Here is a 24720-nt window from a genome sequence, read left to right as displayed (position 1 = left end):
GTAAAGCCTTAGGTGAAGTGGATCCAAAAGAGAAGGGAGGAGAGGGATGATATGTATAGATACATTTTGAGCTCTGCTTTACAGAGAAAGAAAGAGATGGGGTTATTGGAAGGGGAGTGAGATCGAGAGGTGTTTGGTTTTTTGTTTTTATGTTGGGAGAATTAATAGCATGTGAGTGTGCTGATGAGATTGACTCAGTAGAGAGGGGGAAATTGCAAGGGAGAGGGAGTGATAAGTAATATTATTGGCATTACTGAGTTTTTCACATTGGGTTTAATCATAACTGAACATAGGCAGTTATTGTACTTTCCACTCAAAATATACTAATAGGTAAATGTTGCTTTTCTCCTGGTCTGATTAACCTTTATTTTTGACATAACTGCTGGCTAGTAATTGTTTATAATGATAAAGTTGTGTTTACCTAGAAAAGTTAGAAAACTTGTAACTGAAGATTTGTGATGATTTTTTGTTACTTCAGTTTTGCTTTTGACCAGTATAAAATCTGTCCTTCCATTGCAGGCATTGTACCAGACATTTTTGATATAGCAGACTATTTAACCTTCACAATAACTATGAAGCAGATAGTACTATCCCCCATTTTATAAATGAGGAAATTGGGATTCAGAGAGGTTAGGTCACTTGTCCAAAATCACACAGCTTGTAATTGACAGAGTCAAGATTTGGATCCAAATCTGACAGTCTTTAGAAGCTAGATTTTTTTCCAATGTTACCTCCCCTAGCTAAGGTAGGAAATAAAGGAGTAGTTGGAAGGAGCTAGGATGAGAGGAGGGATGTTGTAAATTTGATGTTGATTGTGATGTGATCTATACATTCTTGATAACTTGACAGGTGTTACTGGGTATCTTTTTTTTTTAAGTATTTTTTTGAGATTTTATTTTATTTATTTATGACAGTTAGAGAGAGGCAGACATAGGCAGAGAGAGAAGCAGGCTCATTGCAGGGAGCCTGATGTGGGACTCCATCTCAGATCCCAAGATCATGTGCGGAGCCAAAGGCAGCTGCTCAACTGCTGAGCCACCCAGGCGTCCCTACTGGGTATCTTTAATGTGGGCCTCACTTCCACCATTGTAATTAACATTAGTCAGCTATGACCAGCCATTCTTTCCTCATAAAAGAGAAGCCGTCCTTTTACCCTTCATCTTCAGTTGAAAAATGCTTAGAGTATAAAGGTAAAGCAGGATTTATTTGTATATAAAATATGAGAGCAGTTATTTGAAAATAAGTGGAAAAAACTGGGGGGGAAATATGTCCAGTCGAAATATGTGAATGAATTATGGGTGTGCGGGTGAATTTTCTATTTTACTTTTCTGTTTGTTTCTTTAATATGTATTGCTTTAACAGTAATACTACCTCTTTAAAAAAAATAGTATTAGATTTTATTTTTATTAATTTATGCTAAAAATTAAGCACAGCTGCCTAGAAGATCACAAAACTTCTTTGACTACATGTGAAATATAATTGAGGGCATGAAATATTTAATAATAAGATTATTAAGCTTTTAGTTTCTATAAAAATGGTGGTCTGTTAGAACTCTATATTGACTTCATGGAATTGATAGGTGGTATTTCCAGAACTTAGTCATGTAGGTCATAAACTGAGTAATACAGTTTTAAGATATTTTAACATAAAAATAGCCTTTGAATAAGAAGAGTCATAATGAATCAATCCAAATTTTCATTGACCAACAAAATTAGGTTACTTAGATTAAGTTCTATGCTCAAGAACTTGGGCTTTATGGGCTATCTGGTGCTATTCTAGTTTCTTAGAATGTGAACTTCTTTTTATGGCACCAATAGGAGGATTATGGCCTAAATAAAATAGTTGGGCAAGAAAGATTATTTTCTGATCTGCACTACTGAATAAAAGGACACTTGGAATCTTTTATATCTCATGTCTTTAACTAAAGCGTGAGAATACAAATATACTCTCCCTACCTGGAGGTCCTTAGGAATATCAATTTGATCTCCACATCTGAGAGGTCTCGCAGAAAAATCAACAACTGATAGTTTTTCAAGGGCATACCTTTTAAAAGCAGTGGTGTTTATTAATTTGTTCATTCAGAAGATATATGTGGGCCTACCTTGATCCAGGCACTGTGCCAAGACAGGGCTCCCCAGTAGACTGTTATTATGGAAAGGCTTTGGTTTTAAGACTCTGTAAGCAAACTCTTATTATATGACCCAATGTGAGTCTTGTGGAAAGCAATATGGTATATCTCAGTTCTGCACTGAGTTTTGAGGATAATTATGAGGTTGCTCTGAGTCCTCAGTTATCTTTCCATGACTGAAGAAAACAATCTTAGAAAATGCTGGACAGAAATGGCCCAGATCTGTGCACTCAATGAATAATTGATATTATCATTCTAGGTAAATTCAGGTAAATCAAAATCAGTCCCAGTTCAAATAATTGTTGGTAGCAACCTTGAATTGTATTAAATCAAGATAAACCTAGTTCAAAAAAAAAGCAGGGTTCCATCTACTGGCTGAAAGAGCTCAGTTCACATTCCTTATTTTAATTCACAGCTACATCTGCTGGCTAACCGAGGGCATGCTGAAACGCTTGAAGCTAAGCTATTTAGTTCCTTAAAAATATTTTGAATTTATGCTTTGTTTATTCATAGTTATTATGGAATTTCATTTCACATAGAACATGTATAATATATCAGATATAAGTTTATATTTTACCAATAGTCTATCATTTAGAGATTCCACAAAAGGAGAGCTAGTAGAGGCTATCTTGTTAGCTGACTGAAGCCAGTAGGCATACCCAGGATTTAAGGTGGGAACTTCCCTGCCTTCGTATAGGAACCAATTCAAATTCAGCCTGGGATTGTCTCACCGTTTCCCGCCTGCTGAGCAGTGTTGTGGGCCAGCAAGCAAGGCCTGATTCCTTAGTATGGATTCATCAATTACTTTGACTTATAGTATTTTATCATCTGATTATGGCTGATATGGCATTAACTTTATAACAGTAACTTAACTGTGAAAAGAATGAGCATTTATGATGGGCCTGTGGTTCCCTACTGCAGCTGATGATCCCCAAATGGTCCTAGAAGACTGCCATGTTCAAGCCAGGTTCACACTGTGACAGTATGATTAGATCGTTTCTATTAGGAGCAGGTATTTTCAGTTTAGAATAGTTGAGATAAATGCTTGTTAGTGAGTAAATAAGGATCTCTAGAGATACCAACTAGTAATTCCCCAATTATCAAAAGAAAAAGCAGGGTACCTGGGTGGCTCAGTCTGTTAAGCATCTGCCTTGCACTCAGGTCATGATCCCACATCAGGCTCCCTGCTCATTGGGGAGTCTGTTTCTCCCTCTCCCTCTGTTCCTCTCCTTGCTTATGCACTCTCTCTCCTCTCTCAAATAAACAATCTCTGGGGGAAAAAAAAACCTGCCACTTATAATTATGTCACTCAAGCACAAAAAATTAATTTTCGTACCTTTTCATATTTATATTAAGTATTGATACTTGAAAGGATTTCTGAAAAGAGTGAGTGCATTTATGGTTAGACTATTACGCCTTTTTTTTCTCCCCTTAGAAGGAAAGATATTGGATATATAAATAATTCCTGATTGATATGACTGGGAGCATTAGGGCTTTTTATGCCTGTGAACTCATCTTGTTCAACATTTGTTGGAGGTGAGGCTGTCTCAGAGTACTGGTCAGAATCACCATTGCTTACATTTACTGTGCCTTGTACTTAATACATTCATGATACCTGGTGTAGTTAGAATTGGCATAATTTATAATTGTTGCCTTCACAGGAACTAAAACCTCACAGGAACTAAACCTTATTTATAGTAAATAAAACTATGAATCAAAACATTTTTTAGTTATTGTGAAATACTTTAAATTGTCCAGAGACTTAAATGTAAAAAGTAACTTATAAATAAAGGGCATTTTTAGTTTAGTTTTTTACCAAGGAATAAGAGGTGTTTGCCTTTATTTACACATTCTGCTTGTTTTTAAAGAAAAACATGTTTAGGACCTGTCTTTTTTAAAACAAAGATAGCTTTGTAATTTTTTTTGTAAATTATGTACTCAGTGTTAAAGTAGAAAAGTACAAAAAAGGAGACAAAAATCACCAGAAATCTCACTGAGTTGTAATCATTTGTTACAATAAGAACATCCCTTCAGACTTTCTGTAAGCATATTCATATAATTGTATCTAAATGTTGTTTTACTGTTCTATTCTGGAACCTTTTTTCACTGAATAGCCACAAGAACATCTTTGCACAGTGGAGTATATAAATCTCCATCACTTTTAATGGCTACATGGTACTCCATTATATTATAATTTACTTAATCAGTCTCCTGCCAATAGCATTTAGATTGTAATTTTTCACTGTTAAAACACCATAGTGAACCTCTCTCTGCAGGCATGCATCTTTTTGTACTTTTCTTGGTCAGGAAATTTGTCCTAAAGACAGATGATGTTATTGTTGAATCCAAGGGCATTTAAAAAATGTTTTTGATATCTATCACTAAGTATGAAGTTTATACATCTAGAAGATACTGACAGCACATACAGGTTTCCTAGCACCCTTGCCATTCGTGGCTTCTCTTTGAAATGTTTGCCAATCTGATAGATGGAAAATAATCTTTTTCTTCCTCTATGCATCTCTCTGAAGTCCCTGCTACTATAAAGGCTTTTATGCAAATAATCTGTGATTGAAATCTTACTCATCTCTCCAGCCCATGTTGCCACCCGATCTGCTGATAGAGGTTGTTGCTTTCCCAAGAGCCCAGGCTTCCTTTTCCTGAAAAACAGAAGGTAAAGCATGTAAAAAAAAAAAAAAAAAACAGGTCTTAAATACTCCCAAAATTGGCATTTATCTCTCCTCTTCTACAAAAGATCCTTTCAGAGAAGTAACATTATGTCTTTCCTCTAGGATAATACTGGATTCATTCTAATAAAATTTATTTTCTCCAGCCCTTTTTGATAGCTGCTGCTAAGTATACTTTTTATGTTAATGTTTATGTTCCTTTCTTAATGATCTTATGACCAGCTACATGGGCTTTTGCTAATTAGAGTAAAATCTTTTTCTTTTGACTTTTTGCTGATTTCAACATCTGGTAGATCTTGTATCAAATACATTTATTCCTACACCATTTTTAAGTTATTTGTCTCAAAGGAAGCAACATTGTAGGTGAATGATAGAGCCACAAAAGTAAATAAAACTATGAAAAACTTAGAAGTTTTTAACTTCTAAGATATCTAAGAAGGAAATAGACTGTATGCTTTGTACTTTTCTTTGGTTTCAGCCAAAGGTTTTTTTTTTTTTTTTTAATTTTTATTTATTTATGATAGTCACAGAGAGAGAGAGAGAGAGAGGCAGAGACACAGGCAGAGGGAGAAGCAGGCTCCATGCACTGGGAGCCCAATGTGGGATTCGATCCTACGTCTCCAGGATCATGCCCTGGGCCAAAGGCAGGCACCAAACCGTTGCGCCACCCAGGGATCCCCTCAGCCAAAGGTTAAAAACAAATCCGCTTCCTGGCAAATTGTGTAATGGTAGCCACTTCTGAGGGATTTGCAGGGGAAGTCTGAAAAGTGACTTTTAAGTCACATCATTTATGATGTCCCTTCTGCATCCTTGCCTAATCTAATTTGAGAGCTTCCAAAGATCCCTACCAGCTTCTGTCTTCAGGAAGCAAACTTGAGTTCCTTACTCTGATTACCATGACATCAGCAGACCCCGCCTCGATTCCACTTTCTGATGGTACTTACTAGAATACCCAGCACACAGAGTCATCGTGATCTTGCACAGATCATTCTGTCAAGCTGAGGGCCTTCAGGTAGCGTAAGCATTGAGGAATATATTCCTGGAATCATTTTTAAATTAATTGGAAGTGGCACTGTGCATCACTTAAATTTAGGTCTGAGGTGACAAGAACATCTCTATAACCCTTATTTCCCATTCATTGCAGCTCTAATGGGCTTGGCATCCGGTGGTAAGAGGCACTCGATGTAATGTGGAAGAGCAATTTGGTGACAGAGAGACCAAATCACAAGCACTTGCTCAGTTTAAAATGGGAGATAATGACCAATGTCGTATTTTGTTTTCTGGGGTTTTTTTGTTTTTTGTTTTTGCCTAAGCCAAGGTGGCAGAAAAAAAAAATCAGCTTTTTTGGCATATTGCCAAAATACATCTCCTAAAAACTCACCAGTTCCCTTTTATAAGTAAAATAGGGCCCCAAGCATTTTATAAAGCGGGAATGTGCAACAATTACTAGAAAAGATAAGCTCTGTCATGAAAGCCTTCTTGTTCCAAAGCCTGATAGAAATTAGGCTTAATCACCTCAGGAATGTTCCTAGCCTTATTCCACTGGAGGAAAAGTATCCTTGATTTCATTTGGATTTTCTTTTTCTTTGTCCTTATTTCTTAAACTGAGCATTAGAAAATTGGACTCACAGGAGCAGATCTCTCTAAATAAAGCATCGTGGAGTGAAGACCTGATAGCATACACTTCCCCCTAAGCTTGGTTGTAAAGGGTACCTATTATCGGTTGGTCACTTAGAAATATTTAAGACTCTATTAAAAAAATTTACATATATATGTTGATATATATATCATTATTAATTTACCAGTATAGCAGATAATGAAGTCGTCTCTTAAATTGAATTTTCCTGACTGAAATAATTTCTAACCATTTTAAGAAGAAAAATTTTTTAATGTGCTGTGTATCCACAACGTAGACCATACTGAACATAATTTCACTTTTTGATGACTCAGATTTATCAGTTATTATTTGCCTCTTGTGCTTTTGGAGTCTCAACCTTTATAGTTCTTTATTCTTTTTGTTGAGTTTTCTCAATCCTCCAAGTTATTTTTTCCTTCCTACTATCCCATTTACTTCTAAAATGCTGCCTTATTTTATAAATTTTATGCCAGTTTCCTTGCTTTGCCCTTAAATTTTCTTCTTCACAGTGTCCATCCACTCTGGTGGCTCCATCCACATGCAGAAGGCTGCTAGGTCTGTGTTTATAGTTAATCTCTGAGCTCTTTGCTCACAGACCCACTTGCCTGGACACAGATGCTTGGGTGACCAGCAGGCATCATGTGCATTCCCACCTGAACTGATACATACTGACCCCTCCCCCATCCCCACCCTGCATCCTACTCCTGGATCACTCGCGGTGAATGGTAGTATCATCCACAGAGCTGCCCAGAGCGAAGAGCTGATTCTGTCTATGGCCGCACTCTTTCCCACCCCTCTATCTAATCACTCACTGAGTCTTGCTTTTTGCACACCCCCACAGCCACTGTAGTTGGAGGTGTCTCCCTGCCCCAAGATGGTCACAACTAACCTGTTCTCTCTGCCTCCCGCCTGGCCTCTCCATAGTCCCTGATCCACACTTTGCAAGAGGGCTCTGGCCTTCATCTTCCCCAGACTTCTGCCTGCATCTGTACCACTCACTCTGCCTCTCTTCATGTCACCATGGGTGAGGTGTCCCTGCTGCTACCAGAGGCCACTGGCGCCATCTGCCAAAGGACCTTGCTCCCAGAATCACCTCAGCTGTTGCTGATTGTCAGTTTTCCCTCTACTGCAGCGTGCACACTGTTCAAGTTTCCCCCGCCTCTATAGATTGTCTTGAGGGTACTCATCTTTCTCCCAAAGCTTTCAGCTCATTCCTCTACTTCCCTTCCCTGGCAAAGACTTCCCAAAGGTGCTATCATAGTCACCACCTGCCCCTCCTCCCCTTTCTCCTCAGTACAGCTTCTTTTCTGGCTGTGGGGGAAACTGCTGGTCAGGGTCCCCAGTGTCTGTCTTGTTAGCACACACAGGTCTTCATCACCCTGTGACTTAACCTCTCAACATCATTTGACAGTTGAACATTCTCTCCTCCATAAAACACTGGCTATTGGCCTCTGAGACACCTTCAGCCTCCCTGGCCATTTTTGCACATCTTTGCTGGCGGCTCCTCCCTGGCCAAACTCTAAACATGGGGATTTCCAGTAGCTTCGTATTTGCACTCTTATGTTCTCCTTCTGTGCTCGGTCCCTCAGTCCCCTAGCTAGTCCCTAGCATTTTAAAACAGTCTGCACAATCTGATGTTGGATTGACCCCGCAGCTCCATGTTGTACATCATCAGTTATGTGTCTCAGAGGCACATCAACAACCTGTGTCTTAACCAGACTAAGCATCCTCACCCCTGTCCTCCCAGCTTGCTCCTCCCTTTGACATTCCCACTTCCAGCCAGGATCACTCCCATCCCCCTAGCTGTTCCAGCCAAACCCCATCAGAGACTCATCTTGGGTTCTCTCGTTTCCCTTCATTCCCTTCATGTCATCCATGGTCAAGTCCTGCTCGGTGGCTGTGCGGCTGAACACAGCCTGACTCCTTTCGTCTCGCTCCACCTCCATTCACCTCTGGCCTAGCATATTGAAAGCTTCCTGGCCTCTCTTTTCCTTCCCCTGAACTTTTCCTCCACTGAGCAGCTGGAGATATTCGTAAAGTGTAAGGCAAGTCATGTCACTCTGAGAAACTCTTCAGTGGCTCCCAGTGAAGAAGTCTCGTGGGATGTAGCCCCACTGGCCTCGCCGACCTCCTCTTGCACCACATAGTCTGCCCTCCCACTCCACCACCACCACCACCCCCCCTGCAGCACACTGGCCTCCCTCCTCAGGGCTTTTTCTCCAGCTTTTCCAGGAGACTCCTTCCTTCCCCAGGAAGGCTCTGTGTTGGCATTTAGAGTTTCAGCCGGATCTTATATCATCTCTTCAGAGTAGCTTCCCTAGACCATCTGGTGTAAAATAAAGTAGCCTCTTTACTCCCACCACTGAGTTCCTCTCTGACAGTATCCTGTTTTCTTCTCTTCACAGCACAATTGCAGAATGAAGTTATAGTGACCATTTTCTTGTTTTATCTGTCCTTACAAAAAGAATGTAAATTTTAATAGAGACTTCATTTGTCTTGTTCATTGTCATATTCTTAGCACCTGTAACAGTCCTTGGCACAGAGGATGTATCCAATAAACACCTGTTGGATGAAATCTGATCATACTCTTTCTGCCATTTCAATGGCTCACTCTTCCCTTGAGAATAAAATCCAAGTTCCTTGAAATGGTTTGGTCCCTCTCTTATCCCTTACTTATTCTTTAACCCACTGGTTCTTAATGGGAGCAATTCTGACTGCCCCTCCCCCCAGAAGAAAGATACTTGGCAACATCCACAGACATTTTTGGTTGTCCTAACTGTGGGGATGCTACTGGCATCTAGTGGATAGAGACCAGGTGTGCAGCTCAACATCCTGTACACTGGACAGGCCCCACCAAGAGTGATCGAGCACACATGTCCATAGTGCTGTGGTTGAGAGTCTGGCTGTTTCTATGTGTTGCACTCAAGAGTTCTAGCCATGCTGAAAGTCCATATTCTCCTAGTCTCTGAGCCTTGTCCTTGCTCATCTCCTCTGAGCACTCATTCCTCTTCCTACCTTTCCTGCTGCTGGCTCTGTTCTTTGCCTAGATGGAGTCTTGAGGCAAACTAATCTTTAACCATTACGACAGGGAGTTAATCTCTTCTGGCAGTTTTGAGGCTGTAAAGGTAACTTAAGCTTTTTTGAGATAAATTTAGGTTTTTACCTAAATTGAAGGTAACTTCCATATACAAAAATACCCTTCATGTCATTTTTTTTTGGATGAATAGAACTGTTACCAAGGACTACAGTATAATTTCTATTAATCCAACCACAGAGGATAATTGTTGTAAATTAATAAAGCCACACCTTTATAGAGCCTATCTCCATAAAATTAAGCTTTGTCAGTTTTTGGCTATGATTTGGGATGTTTAAACACATACCAGTGAATTTAACTTTCTTTGTTTCATGTTTTGTGCTACATTAAAATATTTCCTTTTGAATGATTAATACATGTGGCTCTTTTAAGGGCATCAAAAATTATGTGTAGATAATGCATTTAAAGAACAAAAGTGAGATTTAGGTACTTTATTAGATGAACTTGCTGATTCCTGTTACGATATTTGAATACCATAAATAGAAGTTGATCACAGTGTTGTTCTGAATTGACAGTCTGCCTTTGTTCTATCAGGAGACAAAGCTTCATGTCCCTACTCCTGTCCCTGCCCAGCATTGCCAGTATCACCGACAAAAGAAAATGCTTTAAGGTGCTGATATTTGTAAAGACCTCCCACATACGGATTACAAAGTTATATAGATTTTAGTATATAAGCAATAGAATCACAGCCCACTAATTTGTTCTAAAACACAATTTGCATTTTATGATTTTTAAATCACAAGACTTTTAAAATAATGATGTTTATATAATATGCTCTACTTGCTGGTGAGTTTACAGCTTATAATATTAATACTGCTTTCATTGCAGCTTCTCTTTTTTTTTTTTTTCTTTTCATATCAAGGGTTTTGTGCCCTTTTATTTTTTAAAATCTCTCCAAAGAACAAAACTTTTTACAAAACTAAAAAAATTTTAAAGGATGAAAATATTCTACCAGTACATATTTGTTTTACTGCATTTCTAGCACTGTAGAATTTCTTTCTTTTGTATGTTCTGATTTGGTAGGTATTGACTCTGGCTTTGAAAACAGTTAAGGAATCTTTTAACTTATCCATAGCTTTATCTGAAACTTGTATATCAGCTTTGCTAAGAAACCCTAAAAAGACACCTACACATTTTACCTGCCCCTTAATTTAGAACTCTGGCACCAGGTGGATTCTCTAGTTGTGCTTTCCTATTTCTCTCACCTTTCAGCTAGCCCTACTTCACTGGGTTCTATATTCATTCTTTTCTACCATGAATATTTACTGAATTCACTTACCAAGCTCTGTTCTAGAGGGTAGTGATATGCTGTCAATAAAAGATTATCTCTGGAGTGACAAATTCATAAGTAATTACATTTAATTGTGATAAATCCTACAGTGGAGAGGTACAAAGACACTGGTGGCATAAGATTTTTAAAAGTCACTTCTGCTTGGGGGATTGTAGAAGACTGAGAGGATGGAATATTTAACTTCTAGATGGAAAAAAGGGCAAGGGAGCTGGGAGTGAGAGTCTAGGCAGAAGGAATAGAACGACTCTGTTGCAACCATTCCTGGTCCAGAGACTTACTGGTCATCTTCATTTCCTGCTTCCTCTCTGCTAAGGGACGTAATCAAGCATAATTCTGCCATCAGTTATCATAGTATGCTGTATTTTGAATAGAAAATTTGAGTTAGGTTAGGTTTTCCATTCAAAAGGAATAAAGAGCCACCTAGGGCAAGTCATTAGGAAGCTGTCTGGCTCTATTTGGCTTTCCATGTCTTTGACTAGACCTAAATCTACTCTGGAGGTCATGGGTGTCTCTGCCTTTCTTAGTTCTTCCCTTCTTATCTCAAGACTTACTGTAAATAAAAAGCTGCTTTGTTTGAGGTATTTTTATTTTGGAGAGTGTTATTTTCTCAAAATTGATTTAGTTGTGGCTAAGGGGAAAAACTGAAGAGGCAGCTGTCAGAGATTTTATTTCTGAAGAGGTTCAAACTCTAGAAAGAAAATTACTTTAGAAAGAAGTCATCTAGCTAAGAGTCTTTATGTGCTTGAATTTCATCTTCAAGAACACTTATCTTGGAAAATGACTTGACTGGTCAAAGGAATCATCATAGGAAGAAGGTGGGAACAGGCATCAGGTTAAAACATTTCAGTTATGACCTGGATAGAAGAAACGATCAAAGTTGGTCTTTTAAAGGGATCCCTCTAAGATGTTAGTCACCATTAAATAAAAATAATCATTTTAAAAACTCCAGTTTTTGACAAATGGTTACCATAAATCTGACCATCACTACGAAGAGAACTCATATGTGCAGTGCTCTCACCACTGTTGTGTGTCATGGAGCTTGTGACCCCACACTCTCTAAAAGGGGTGTCTGGACCCTCCTGGAGTGCAAACAGGAGCCCCACTAACTGCCACATTTTCCACCCCTCAACAACTCCTTTGCTTATTGTTGCTCTCTTCCTAGTCTGCATTTCAGTGGCAGAAAGGAGAATAGTTTTCTAAGTCCTAAATATGAAATACTCATTTTGTCAAGATTCAGTGTTCTGAACCGAAATCTTTTTGTTTGTTTTTCTGCCTCGGTGGGGGCTGTGAGTGCCAAGAGCCCTTTTTGGGAAGAGCACATTGCTCTGTGAAAAGGAAAGGAGAACTCTGAGGAATGATTACACAGTCCGAATTCTATTTATAAGTGGGGAGAAAGTGCCATTGTTTTTGCTTGGACTTCTGTAGTTCACTGGGTTTCTATTTCATCAGATGTAAAGCTGCTATCCCCTTAGTAACTTCCAAGGATGTTCATAGGACTGACCAGAGAAATGCAGAGGAAGGAAGATAAACTGATGCCCTGTTGTACTAATATTTGTTTTTACTGTTTTTTAATCAGATTTGTGCGTTGGTCAAAATTTGCCATTTAAGGTAGATCTTCATTTTAACAGAAGTCTGTCTCCCCATCTCTACTCAAGAAGTCCTTTTTAATCCGGACTATGGATCACAGGCTTTCCTTTGGCCTGAGAGAGCAGTGAGGGAGTCTCGTGATGAGCGTTCAGTAGGGTGAGCTCGCGGTCGGCCTCTTCCCCGTCGCCGGCAGCCTGGACTTCCCCAGTTCTGGCTCATGGTGGTGACTGGTGTACACGCCACGGAACCTTTCCAAAGAGAGCCCTCAATGACATACAGCATACAACAGGAACCCCACTTGTACAGATGCAGAGAAACGGAGGGGGTGGCCATCCGGAGCCGGGGCATACGTACCTTATTTTCCCCGGCAGGGAAACAGTTCAGAAAATTTAACTCTATTTTCATGTGTATTTGTTGGGATTATTTTTACTTGGCTTCTGTAGCAGAAATAGAAAATTAGTAATCCCGGGGATCTGGGTTGGCCCATTATACATGTTAAAAATTGCAGAGAATTCCTGTTTATAAAACTTTACCTTCAGAATTCATTTGCTAGAGGAGCCCTCTTCCCACCCTAGTCGGGGTGGACGCGGCTAGGACTTCCCTGCAGGCCCTGGAGGGGCCCTGCAACCGCCTTGCGCAGCCGCAGTAGTAGCCTGCGGGAGGTGGGGCCTTCCGCTGGCCACGAGCTCGCGCAGCCGCAGTAGTAGACTTGGGGGGAGACTTGCGCCCCACCGTGAGCTTGTGCCGCCGCCGCTGACTGCGGGGTCCTCCCTGAGCCACGGGCTCGCGCAGCCGCAGTAGTGGACGGCGGGAGGTGGGCTCGCGCGCAGCCGCAGCAGGGGGTTAGTTGGTGTCTAACCGCCCTCACCGGCCGCCGCCGCCCTCGCGCCTCGAAGCTGGCCCGCCTCTTCCCTCCTTTCTCTTCCTCCACCTCTCCTGTGAGTGGCCATGAGCTGGGTTGGGAGAGCCCTGCGGGGCAGCCGGAGAGCGGGCGCCGCGAGAGTGAACCGCCTGCGCCCCCAGCGGCCGGCCGGCCTCTCACCCGCGGGCGCCTGGGCCGTGGTCCCCGCGGCCAAGATGGCAACAGTCCGGGGCGAGCTTCTCCAGAATTTCACTTCCGAGGAGGTCGTTCATCACAACAAGGTCTCGATTATAGGAACCGGATCGGTTGGCATGGCCTGTGCTATCAGCATCCTGCTAAGGGGCTTGACGGATGAACTTGCCCTTGTGGATGTTAACGAAGACAAACTGAAGGCCGAGATGATGGATCTTCAGCATGGCAGCCCTTTTGTGAAAATGCCGACTATTGTGTCCAGCAAAGATTACCTTGTCACTGCCAACTCCAGCCTCGTGGTCATCACCGCAGGCGCACGCCAGGAAAAAGGGGAAACACGCCTTAATTTAGTCCAGCGAAATGTGGCCATCTTTAAATTAATTATCTCCAATATTGTCCAGTATAGCCCTCACTGCAAGCTGATTGTTGTTTCCAATCCGGTGGATGTATTAACTTACGTAGCCTGGAAGTTGAGTGAATTTCCCCAGAACCGTATTATTGGAAGTGGTTGTAATCTGGACACTGCCCGCTTTCGTTTCTTGATTGGGCAGAAGCTTGGTATCCACTCTGACAGTTGTCACGGATGGGTCCTTGGAGAGCATGGAGACACCAGTGTTCCTGTGTGGAGTGGAGTGAACATCGCTGGTGTCCCTCTGAAGGATCTGAACTCAGATATAGGAACTGAAAAAGATCCTGAGCAGTGGAAAAATGTCCACAAAGATGTGATTGCTAGTGCCTATGAGATTATCAAAATGAAAGGTTATACTTCTTGGGCCATTGGCCTATCTGTAGCTGATTTAACAGAAAGTATTTTGAAGAATCTTAGAAGAGTGCATCCAGTTTCTACCATAATTAAGGGTCTCTATGAAATAAACGAAGAAGTATTCCTCAGTGTTCCATGTGTCTTGGGAGAGAATGGTATTGCGGACCTCATAAAGATAAAGCTGACCCCTGAAGAACAGGCTCGTCTGAAGAAGAGTGCAAAAACACTTTGGGAAATTCAGAAGGAGCTCAACCTATAAAGTTGTTTGAAACTACCTTTCTGAAGTTATTGATGAGATAGTAGTTGTAGGGTTGTATATGTCAAATGTTTTTTTATAAACTTTATGTTTTAGAATTTAAAAACAGGGAAGGAAGTAGAGTTACTGGTATTTAGTGCCCCCCCCCCAGCTTTTTTATTTAACATCCAGATGTCAGGATAATTTTTTTCCCCACAATTCCTAAGTGATTGCATCAAAGGAGTTGTTTTTGTATCACTGATGTACCAGTACTTGCTGTGTGTGTGTGTGTGTGTGTGTGTGTGTGTGTGTGTGTGGTTGCTATTTGGTCCAAAAGATTATAGGATATAGGAGTTTATTGCGTTACAGAAATAATTTTCATCAAGTATATATGTTCTTTCATTCTGGCTGGTTTATGCCTACTATGTTCACTTATATGTGTTTTTAAGACCTAACTTTCTCTACAATGTAAAAATAAATGTAAATGCAGAAGTATTTTCTGTAATGTAGCCATCAGCTGTCTTCATTCACCTATGACAGTCTATCAGCTGTAACACCTTAAGAAAGGTATTATAAAATGGGAGCCAAGAGTAGGTCCTGTTTGTCAGGGACAGAGGGGCACATGCACACACATGTTCATGTATGGGTGCCAGTGAAGCAGGATCATTAAGTTAAAATATAAAAATAGGAGTGAGCTGGTTGGTAGCACTTAGAAAGTATTCAATGCAGTAAAATATAAAGCTTTTAGAAAGAGTCCTGACAGTCCAGAGGTGACAAGTGTTACTCATATTTATTTGGCAGGGAAAGGAAACATTCCTAAACTTTGCAGTTACAAAGACAGAGCCTGACTAAAATTATTTTACAACTGTGTCTGATAACCTGACCAGTTAGCACATTAAATCAGGTAGCGTGTTACTGATTGTTCTTGTGAGGCCTGGTCATAAGATGCTGCAGGGTCATCCCTATTGCTCACTTTACTTCACACAGAAAGCTTTTGCTTTAGAATGTTGCCCTGTTGCTAAGCACTGTCATAAAAAAATTGGTTATTTTAATAAGTACTCCAGGGATGATATTTCTCAGAAAATTATACATTTTTTTTATTCCTATGTCAATTGACTTTATACTATAGATTCTAGACTTTATACATGTGATACAGTGCAGGTTTAGGAGAAAGTAAAGGTAGCTTGTCTGATCTTTACCTAAATGATGTACTAATAACTTAGAAAATGAGATTTTTTTTAAAGATTTGTTTATTTATTTTAGAGAAAGCATGACCAGGAGGGGCAGAGGGAGAGAGAATCTCAAACAGAATATGCTGAGCACAGAGCCTGACATAGGGCTCAGTCTCAGGACCCTGAAATCATGACCTGAACCGAAACCAAGAGTCGGTTGCTCACTCAGCTGCACCACCCAGGTGCCCTGAGAAAAACTCAAATTCATGTTAGCTTTCCTAATATAGTTGAATATTAAATAATATGGTATGTTCAAACATATCTCAGGACCCATGTGGATATCAGCAGGGCTAATCAAAATTGAAAAGTACTAGCATCTCTTCTCTAAATAAAGCCAGCCCTGCTTAGTTGGTTTTATCAGGTAGACACAGAACAGCAATCCATCCCAAAAAAGGACCTTTTACCATAGTGATCAGAGCTCCCATACTATTTTATTGGAAACATCTAGAAATGTTCTGATTACCCAGGAAGTATTGTCATATAATGGGACTAATTGATGTGCTGAGTTCTCTGAAAGTGGGAAGAATGGTGGTTTGATTGTTCCAGCTGATTCTAAGAGCTATTTAAGCTTAATGGCACAGAGTTCCTCTTCCCCTTTGTCCAGCCCTTGAGTTTTTATTCAGCCAAGTTTAATGTCGTTTTGAAAGGGATCAGAGCATGCCCTAGGTCTGTTTTGTAATTCTCTTCACTATGTCAGTCAGGCTAGGCTGGGTTATATATACTACAGTGAGAAATGATCTCCAGATGTGTGGCTTAACATAAAGGTGTATTTCTCTTGTAAAATTCACTGTGGGTTTACTTTAGTTTCTAGGGGAGCTGTCCTACACAAGGTGGCTTCATACCTCAGATTGCTTTGATCTTGAGGCATCACAATAGTAACACAGGTTTCCATTATTTCCATGGAAAAGTAAGAGTGGCCTGGAAACACCTGCAATTAAATGTTTCACCCTGGAAGTGATAACACATTTCTTTTGGCAGAACTAGTCTTGTGGTTACATAACTTGAAGAGGGTGGAGAAGTATATATCTAGAAGTACATATAACCTTCCTATATCTTGAAGTACATATAACCCCTAAATCTAGAAGTACATGACTTCTGGCTATCTGGTTATTCTAAATAAAATGGTAGCCATTGTAAGAGTATATATGCATTTGAAATCCTTTTAAGCAAAAGCTGGTATGTGATTAGAGATTACAGAGGTACCAGATCTTTCCAGGTCACAGAACCAGAGTGGCTATGGTGAAAAAGCCCTGGACATCATTCAAGTCAGTTGTGCTTAGCACGTCACCATGGCTGGGTTAACCTTTCTCATATATAAAGTGGTGGTTCTCATTTCTGCCACATAGAATTGTAAAGACTAAATAATAGCCTAATGCTTGGTACAGTGCCTGGCACATAAGTAATCTCACATGGCAGACATTATTATTCCTGTTCAAGCAACAGTTACAGTCTTATTCTATTTTATGGAGAAGCTGAATCTCCAAGTTCTTCAAAATTACTCTTGGCACCATGATTATTGACATATCCAAAGGCTTTCTCATCAGTTGGTTCTATAATAAAGCTTTCATCGTTCTACCTCCAGCACTGAAGTCCTGCAAGAGGCAATTGAAGCTAAATGAGCTTCAATGGCAAAGAAATTTTACAACTTGAACTTTTAATTCCAATAACTGCTTTTTTTTTTTTTTTAAGAATAGTTGCTGTAAGGGTTTTCTCAAATTAATTGGGTAGATATCCTGAGCTTTTAAGGAGTTTTTCAGCACACCATATATTAGACCAAGAGTCTTCATGTTGTTTTTTTTCCTGCCAAGACATGCAGCAGTATCCCATATTTCACTTCTGGCATCCTGGCTCTACGGCCCTTCAAAAGGCTGTTGCGGTGTGAATGAGAGCAACATTATTAGAGACATAATCTTGAATCTGTTCTAATATCTAAAAAGTCGATCATACCCAGTCTTCAGAATGTCCATATTAGTGACAAATTACTTGTAATACATTTCCCATTTGTCATGACATATTTGAGAACTGCCGTAGAAAGTAGTACTTTGTAATAATATTACAGCCCATCACTGTTGAACACAAACACTGGGACTTAAGGATGAAGTTCTTGAGCAGTGGGTTCATTGCCTAGGCGGTGCCACTCCTTCTTGATCTTTGTAGAGAACAGCCCCTGGAGCTGTGCAGTACACAGTGGCCCTGCTTAAAAGGGTAACCCTGTGACCCATAACCAGTGTCAAATTCTCCCTGGTCAGAGGAAAAAGGGAAAGGGGGAACCACAGGGAAGAGATTCCAGTGTTTGAAAAGGTGCTGCAGAGTAAAACTGAGTTGTTGGCTGGAGACCAGTTCGCAACATACCCTGTCCTCACCAAACTTTTGGGATATAGGATAGGGACTGGTTTATGGCAATAGCTGACCTTGTTATGGTGGAATCGTGGAATCCAGTACATTGGTTTTATAATCAAATTTGCTTAAATTAACTCAACCCCTAAATCTTTTCAAGCACATTTTTAAGCAGGAGAATGTTCTGTTGGCCTGTTACAGAGTATCACTGGTAAGACCAACACCTCTGAACTGCACATCAGAAACTGATAAGAGGTAAAAAACAAAAACAAAAAACCCTAAAGTTCTTTTTTTCCTATCCATATAACAAAAATAGTACAAACTTAAAAACCTTCTGTGGAACCCCATTGTTTAAAGCAACATGAGGCCCCATTTATATCTTAAATGTGGACTCTGGGTTTCCCTTTCCACAGCTATAAAATTAAAGAAGAGGCCTATAAATGGTGTTCTTTATCCACTTGCCTCCCTTCCTTTTTTTTTTTTTTTAATTAATTTTTATTGGTGTTCAATTTACCAACATACAGAAAAACACCCAGTGCTCATCCCGTCAAGTGCCCCCCTCAGTGCCCGTCACCCATTCCCCTCCAACACCCGCCCTCCTCCCCTTCCACCACCCCTAGTTTGTTTCCCCGAGTTAGGAGTCTTTATGTTCTGTCTCCCTTCCTGATATTTCCCAACATTTCTTTTCCCTTCCTTTATATTCCCTTTCACTATTATTCATATTCCCCAAATGAATGAGAACATACACTGTCCTTCTCCGATTGACTTATTTCACTCAGCATAATACCCTCCAGTTCCATCCACGTTGAAGCAAATGGTGGGTATTTGTCGTTTCTAATTGCTGAGTAATATTCCATTGTATACATAAACCACATCTTCTTTATCCATTCATCTTTCGATGGACACCGTTGCCTCCCTTCCTTTACCAGTCTTTGAAGTCTGCCTATTCCTAATTGGCTCTTTCTCAGACATAATTCCTTCCAGTGGCTCAGTAACTCATACATGACTCTGGGAACAAATGATACAATACTTGGGAAATGAAAGTAAAGAAAAAAAAATCCAAGAGGAGGAAATGGGAACACAGCCCCGCACCCCCATTGCTGAAGTAGAGCAGCCGCCCTTTACTTCTACCCAGATATCATCTGAGCTTCCCAGCTTCTCCCTTCTCAGCAACTACTGAGCAGGTGTAATGGTGAATGATTCTCTTCATGTCCTCGCTCTCTGACACACCATTTGAAACCATCATTAGGTTTAGTTGTAATACATTCAGCCAATAAAGGTGAAGGCAAAGAACTAGGCAGCACATGGCAGACCCTGCCCAGAGAGGTCTTTGAGAAAGTCTGTGCAAAAGATTCCTCAACAAGGCCATGTTGGTATTTTGGGCAAAGCAGTTCTTTTTGTGGTCATTTTCAATATTTTGAATCTGCCGCCCTCCCCCCATGCAAATAGTAGTTCACTGTGACTATGACAACCAAAGTGTCATGACATGATTTGAGAACTGCTGTTTGGAACAACAATTCCAATCCCTTCCCAGTACTGCCTGTAGTTGACAGCCTCTCATGAAGGATTTGTCACAGTACAAGCTAGAGAGTTGTATGGAAGACAGGACTAGGGAGAGACAGACTTCCTGTGGACATGTGTGTCTTGAGTGCAGGCATCTGGGACCCAAACGTTGGGATGGTTGGCATGGACCTCCTACAGACTACATATAACGTGTAGTCTTCTGTATCTCCCAATGTCAAAATACTTAAGCCAAAATGACATTAAACTATACAGTAATGCTTCCCCCCCCCCCAAAGATTTATTTATTTATTCATGATAGACAGAGAGACAGAGGGAAAAGCAGGCTCCACACCAGGAGCCCGACACGGGACTCGATCCCAGGACTCCAGGATCGTGCCCTGGGCCAAAGGCAGGCGCCAAACCGCTGAGCCACCCAGGGATCCCCTACAGTAATGCTTTTAACAAACATATATATCTTTGTTCTTGGAACACAACACTGATGATGCTATAATGACAATAGCTAATATATATTGAGTCCTACCATGTGTCAGGTGCTATGCTTTCATCCTCATAGCCCTACAAGCAGGTAATCTCCATTCTACACACGTGGAAACTACCACTTACAGAGAGTAAGCAGTTTTCCCAAGTGGAGTTAGGATTTGAACAGAGAAGTCTATCTGATACCAGAGTCTGTGCTGCTAATGCCAGTGCTACAGTGCCTGGAGCAGATACCTAGGAACTTACAAGTCACGAGCAAGACAAAGTTGCTGAATTAGAAACAAGATAAGTAATCTACTTCAAAATGAAGTGAAATTTAAAAAATTAGCCAACTCTCAAAATAACCAAGAAACAACTTGGTGTTGTCAGTGAGTCCAAGGTGCTTCACAAATCTGATTGAGATCTGTATCCTTGAGAAATACAGTTAGGCTATAGTTGATGAGAATGTTGTAACGCTGAGCTATGGTGCTGACGGGTTACCTTCATAACAGGACCAGATAGGTTAAAATAATGAATCAAAAAGTGTGTAGCTAATACTATCCAATGTAAAGATTATCCAGCTCCCATAAATTAGTATTCCCTGCTCTTAGGGTAGTGTGCCCTGGAGGTGAAGCCAAGTGTTCCAGGTTGACATTGCATATAAAGATCTTCCAACCCCCTGCTCTGACTCTCAGACTCCAAATCTACCTCTGCTGGCAAAACCTCTATGCAGATTCTTCAACATAGTCTAGTATATGAGAACATTCTAGTTCATCTGCCATCCACTGATTCACTCTTTATTAACCTACTAACTTTCTCCTCTCTACTTCTTCCTTTTGGCTCCAAAATTCTTCTTTGGATGGCCTTGGAATATTTAGCATAAACAGAACACCCCCAACCCCACCCCCAAAAACTTAAGAACTCCCATTCTCAGCTGCCTCTTTATATATGAAAGCCAGCAATACATAGCATTTTTTCTGGTAGGAAATAAATATCATGGCAGGTTGACAATTTAAATGATGTTGCCTTCTAGATTCAGAGTGGCATTTTATGTTATTTAAAGCCCAATAGATTAATACTTGGAAGAAGAAAAGAGGTGTATCTCATTTCCTTTCCAGGTAGCTGGAACACAGTCTTTACCTTTTATTGTACCCACAAGCAACAAAGTATCATTTGGGCAGCAGGGTCTGTCTCTAATTGCTTTGGCTCTTTTCTCTTTCTTTTAATTTTAATAACTGATTTTTTTTTCTTTTAGATGAAAGACTTTCGAAGTAAAATGCAGTCGATATTTCCAGCAATTCCCAAGAATTCTGAATCGTCTCTGGAGTGGGAGGAAGCATTGAAATCCAAGTGAGATGAGCACGATGGGGAAAGGCTAAAACAACTGTTAAGGAAAAGGGGACTTTGGAGATGCCACAGAAGCAAGGAGACTCACCTGATTTCTCATCAGGAACATGTGCATTGTTGCCTGAACCCATAGATGGATGGTGTTCAGTGTCCACATAGGAGGCTGACAGTTTAAAATTGACATGGGTGTATGTGTATATTAAGGTATTCCCAAAATTAGGAATATTGTTTGAAAGTAATTACATGGATATAACCTCTCTGTGGAGAAGATCCCCAGGGAAATACTTCTGTTTATAACAGCTAAAACCAAGTTTTGTACCTGAAAAAATTTTATAATAACATTTGATGGAAAATCTTTATAGACAGATTCCTAACAGCACTAGTACCTCATTGTGTCTAATTAAATGAGTTTCAATAGCCTTTCTTGTTAGTATGTGATTACCAGGACTTGGAAGGCTTACTCTTATCAGGCCGACCCCAAAGTGACAGGTTAACAGGGAAACTCTGTACATCAGGCAAGTGGGTATGGCTCTGTTGTCCTGAACACAGCCCTGGATTTGCACTTGCTCCTTAGTTAGTTGATGAGCTCACTGCAAGGCCCTACACATTCTTACACATAGAGAAGAAGCCAGCAACAGATTACGATAACTTGAAAAGGTAGTCATGCTAAAATAGTAATGATATTGTGGATATAAAACATACTTTTTTGAAAAGTTTGTTCTGTGTCCCTAAACATTGACTAATAGTTTGTAGTTATATCTCACTTGTTAATGTAAAAATAATCCAGTTATCACCCATTTTAGCAAATATTTTTAACTAGAAAGTTACTTGAGTATTGAGTCTCAGTATTTTTTTTTTTTTAAAGATTTACTTATTTATTCATGAGAGACAGAGAGAGAGAGAGAGGCAGACAAGCAGGCTCCTCACAGGGAGCCCGATGTGGGACTTGATCTCAAATCCCAGGATCAGGCCCTGAGCCGAAGGCAGATGATCACCCACTAAGCCACCCAGGCTTCCTGAGTCTCAATATTATTAAGTAGTTAGTACTCCCTCCCTGATGAATTCTTTCATACATGCCCAACCCTTTCCTGTCCTCCATGGTCTCTTAGAGAAAACAGAGAATAATGTCTACATGCAATTATTTTTACTGGAAATGAACTTTTTTTTTTTTTTTGGAAATGAACATTTTTTAAAGAAAGTACTTTAATATGTCCGTATATCCAGAAAAATATGGTTGGATATCAGTAATGCAATTTTTTTAATAATTACATAGGTTCTAATTAGCAATCAGGTTTAATAAAGTACATTTGAAATTTTTCTGTTATAATGAAACCTTTTAGTTCTAAGGGAAATTTTTAAGTGAAATGTCAAGTGCATAATGTAACATTTTTCTCTGGACCAGTTACCCTGTTAAAGCTGCTGTATTGTTAATTAATTAAACAGGTGTAAGCAGCATCTGGGATTCATATATAACCTGTTAAAAATCCAGGACTAAAAGTAAAGAAGTGTGGAATTTATCAGGGCATATGGAGCTGCAAAAACTCCTCACCCAGCTTTCATTTTTAGCTAAATCTCTGCTAAGAAAAGATTTTTAGCCTCCAAATGAGATGAAGGAAGGAAAGGCAAGAGCCAAACTGAACTGGTTGTGCCCATATTACTGGCCTGAGGCTAGGAGCATGGTTTTCAGAGGGCCTGGCATGTGGGAGGCCTGAGGAATGCATGTTTAGACACATACCTCTCTGGAATGCCTCACGTTTACAGACGCTTCTCATATACATATACGTCTGTTGTCCTCAAGGGAGGCAAGGCCAGCCCCCGTAAGAATGATTGTGAATCACCCTCAGAGGGAAGGTTGATGGGGACAGTCGCCCTAGGATACACCAGGCATAGGCTCCAGTTGCATTTTAAAAGCAGAAATGAAGTAACAAAAGATGAAAGTTTAAAGGAAAACAAACAATATGACTGAAGTGGTATTTTTCTACAGTCAGAACTCAGATATCAGAAGATTTAGTCATTTGTCTATTCCTTTTATACCAGAGGCATATTGTTAAATTGGTTAATGGAAAGGAAAAATGTTTAACAGATAATGTTATTCTTTATGTGAAGTACCATCTGTGTATTGAGTTCTGAATGTTCCTGGATATGGAAGAGAGGAAATGTTATGGAATTTCAAGTTTGCCTTCTTTGCTGTCTTTATCTTGGGTAGAGTATGACAAACATAATCACATTTATCTCCTGGAGCATAAAGAGTTTTAATCACCCTATTAACCAGGATGACATTTTTCACAGACTTAAAAAGGAATGGAACAGACATTATCTCCCCATAAGCAATCCATTTCATGGAGGCTGAGCACTAGAAATTTTTTAAAGGATGAATAACGCAAGCCATTTCCATTTCATGCGTAAGCCAACATTAAGGCGGCTTTCCATAAGAATGTTGCTTACACTGGTTGAGTGTAAGAATCTTAGCACCAAAAGAGCTATTAGAGAAAGTAATATAGAGAAAATGCAGTGGGCAGGGAGGGGCGACTCCCGAGGCCTCGGGATTCATTCATGAAAGGGAAAAAAAAAATCCACATGTATTCTGGTAAGTTATTACTGCCCCGTAAAAACATATCCATGGGCTGCTGTTATTTTCAGAGTCAAGAAAATGATTTCTAAACAACCACAGAATGAAAAATAGGGCACAGGAAGTGCCTCACATAATGCCGAGCTGCCCATCTCTACAAGAAGCAGGGATTCTTTTTTTTTTTTTTTTTTTTTTAAGATTTTATTTGACAGCTCAAGCACAGGCAAGAGGAGCGGGGAAACAGAGAAGCAGGCTCCCTGCTGAGCAGAGAGCCCAATGTGGGGCTCGATCCCAGGACCCCAGGATCATGACTCAAGCCAAAGGTAGATACTTAATCTAGTAAGTCAGGCAGGGGCCCCAGAAACGGGGATTCTAATGATCCAGAGTTTGAGTGAGCTGCTCCTGGGCCCAGCAGCAGTGAGGCGTGACCACGGGTGACCCTAATTCTGTCGCCCTGACACAGGCCGATGTTGGAAAAAGCTTTCTTAGTACTCAAAAGGTGGCACCTAATCACCTCATCTGTCATACATTCTGCTTCGTTTCATGGACAGTGTGGGACTCAACTTGCAAATTAATCATGCAACCTAAGGGGAAAATATAAGAAATTAAGAAGAAAAAAAAAAAAAGCCCATGGGGACAAAAGTAATTAAAATCCACTGAATTTAGCTATTTCACTTGGGGCAAAATTTAATCTCTCCTAGGTTTGGTTCATGAAGAATGTTGTATATCGTCACCAATTTTCATGCATCTTCTTTAAAAATAAAGCAAATAGCTAAGTATATA

General features: G+C 40.2%; 2 protein-coding genes across 2 annotated transcripts in view; both read left to right on the top strand.

Annotated features, from left to right (window-relative positions):
- Window positions 1–23927, top strand: part of TMEM242 (transmembrane protein 242) — a 32492-nt gene extending 8565 nt beyond the window's left edge. Inside the window, exon 4 of the mRNA XM_041744591.1 lies at window positions 21277–23927. Within this exon, the coding sequence (XP_041600525.1) occupies window positions 21277–21375 (99 nt within the window). The 3' untranslated portion in view covers window positions 21376–23927. The remainder of the gene's footprint in view (window positions 1–21276) is intronic.
- On the top strand, window positions 8617–16961 carry LOC121484836 (L-lactate dehydrogenase A-like 6A). The gene has a single exon (XM_041744590.1). It carries the CDS (start codon window positions 13369–13371, stop codon window positions 14494–14496), a length of 1128 nt encoding a protein of 375 aa, XP_041600524.1. The 5' UTR covers window positions 8617–13368; the 3' UTR covers window positions 14497–16961.
- Window positions 23928–24720: the final 793 nt, after the last annotated feature.

This window comes from Vulpes lagopus, chromosome 2 (genome assembly GCF_018345385.1).
Source record: "Vulpes lagopus strain Blue_001 chromosome 2, ASM1834538v1, whole genome shotgun sequence".
NCBI classification, from domain to species: Eukaryota; Metazoa; Chordata; class Mammalia; order Carnivora; family Canidae; genus Vulpes; species Vulpes lagopus.
The sequence above is the reverse complement of the archived record's forward strand: the minus strand, read 5'-3'. Positions and strand labels throughout refer to the sequence as shown.

Excerpts from the sequence above, each read along its gene's own strand:
- LOC121484836 (XM_041744590.1), top strand. The coding sequence starts at position 13,369 with ATGAGCTGGGTTGGGAGAGCCCTGCGGGGCAGCCGGAGAGCGGGCGCC.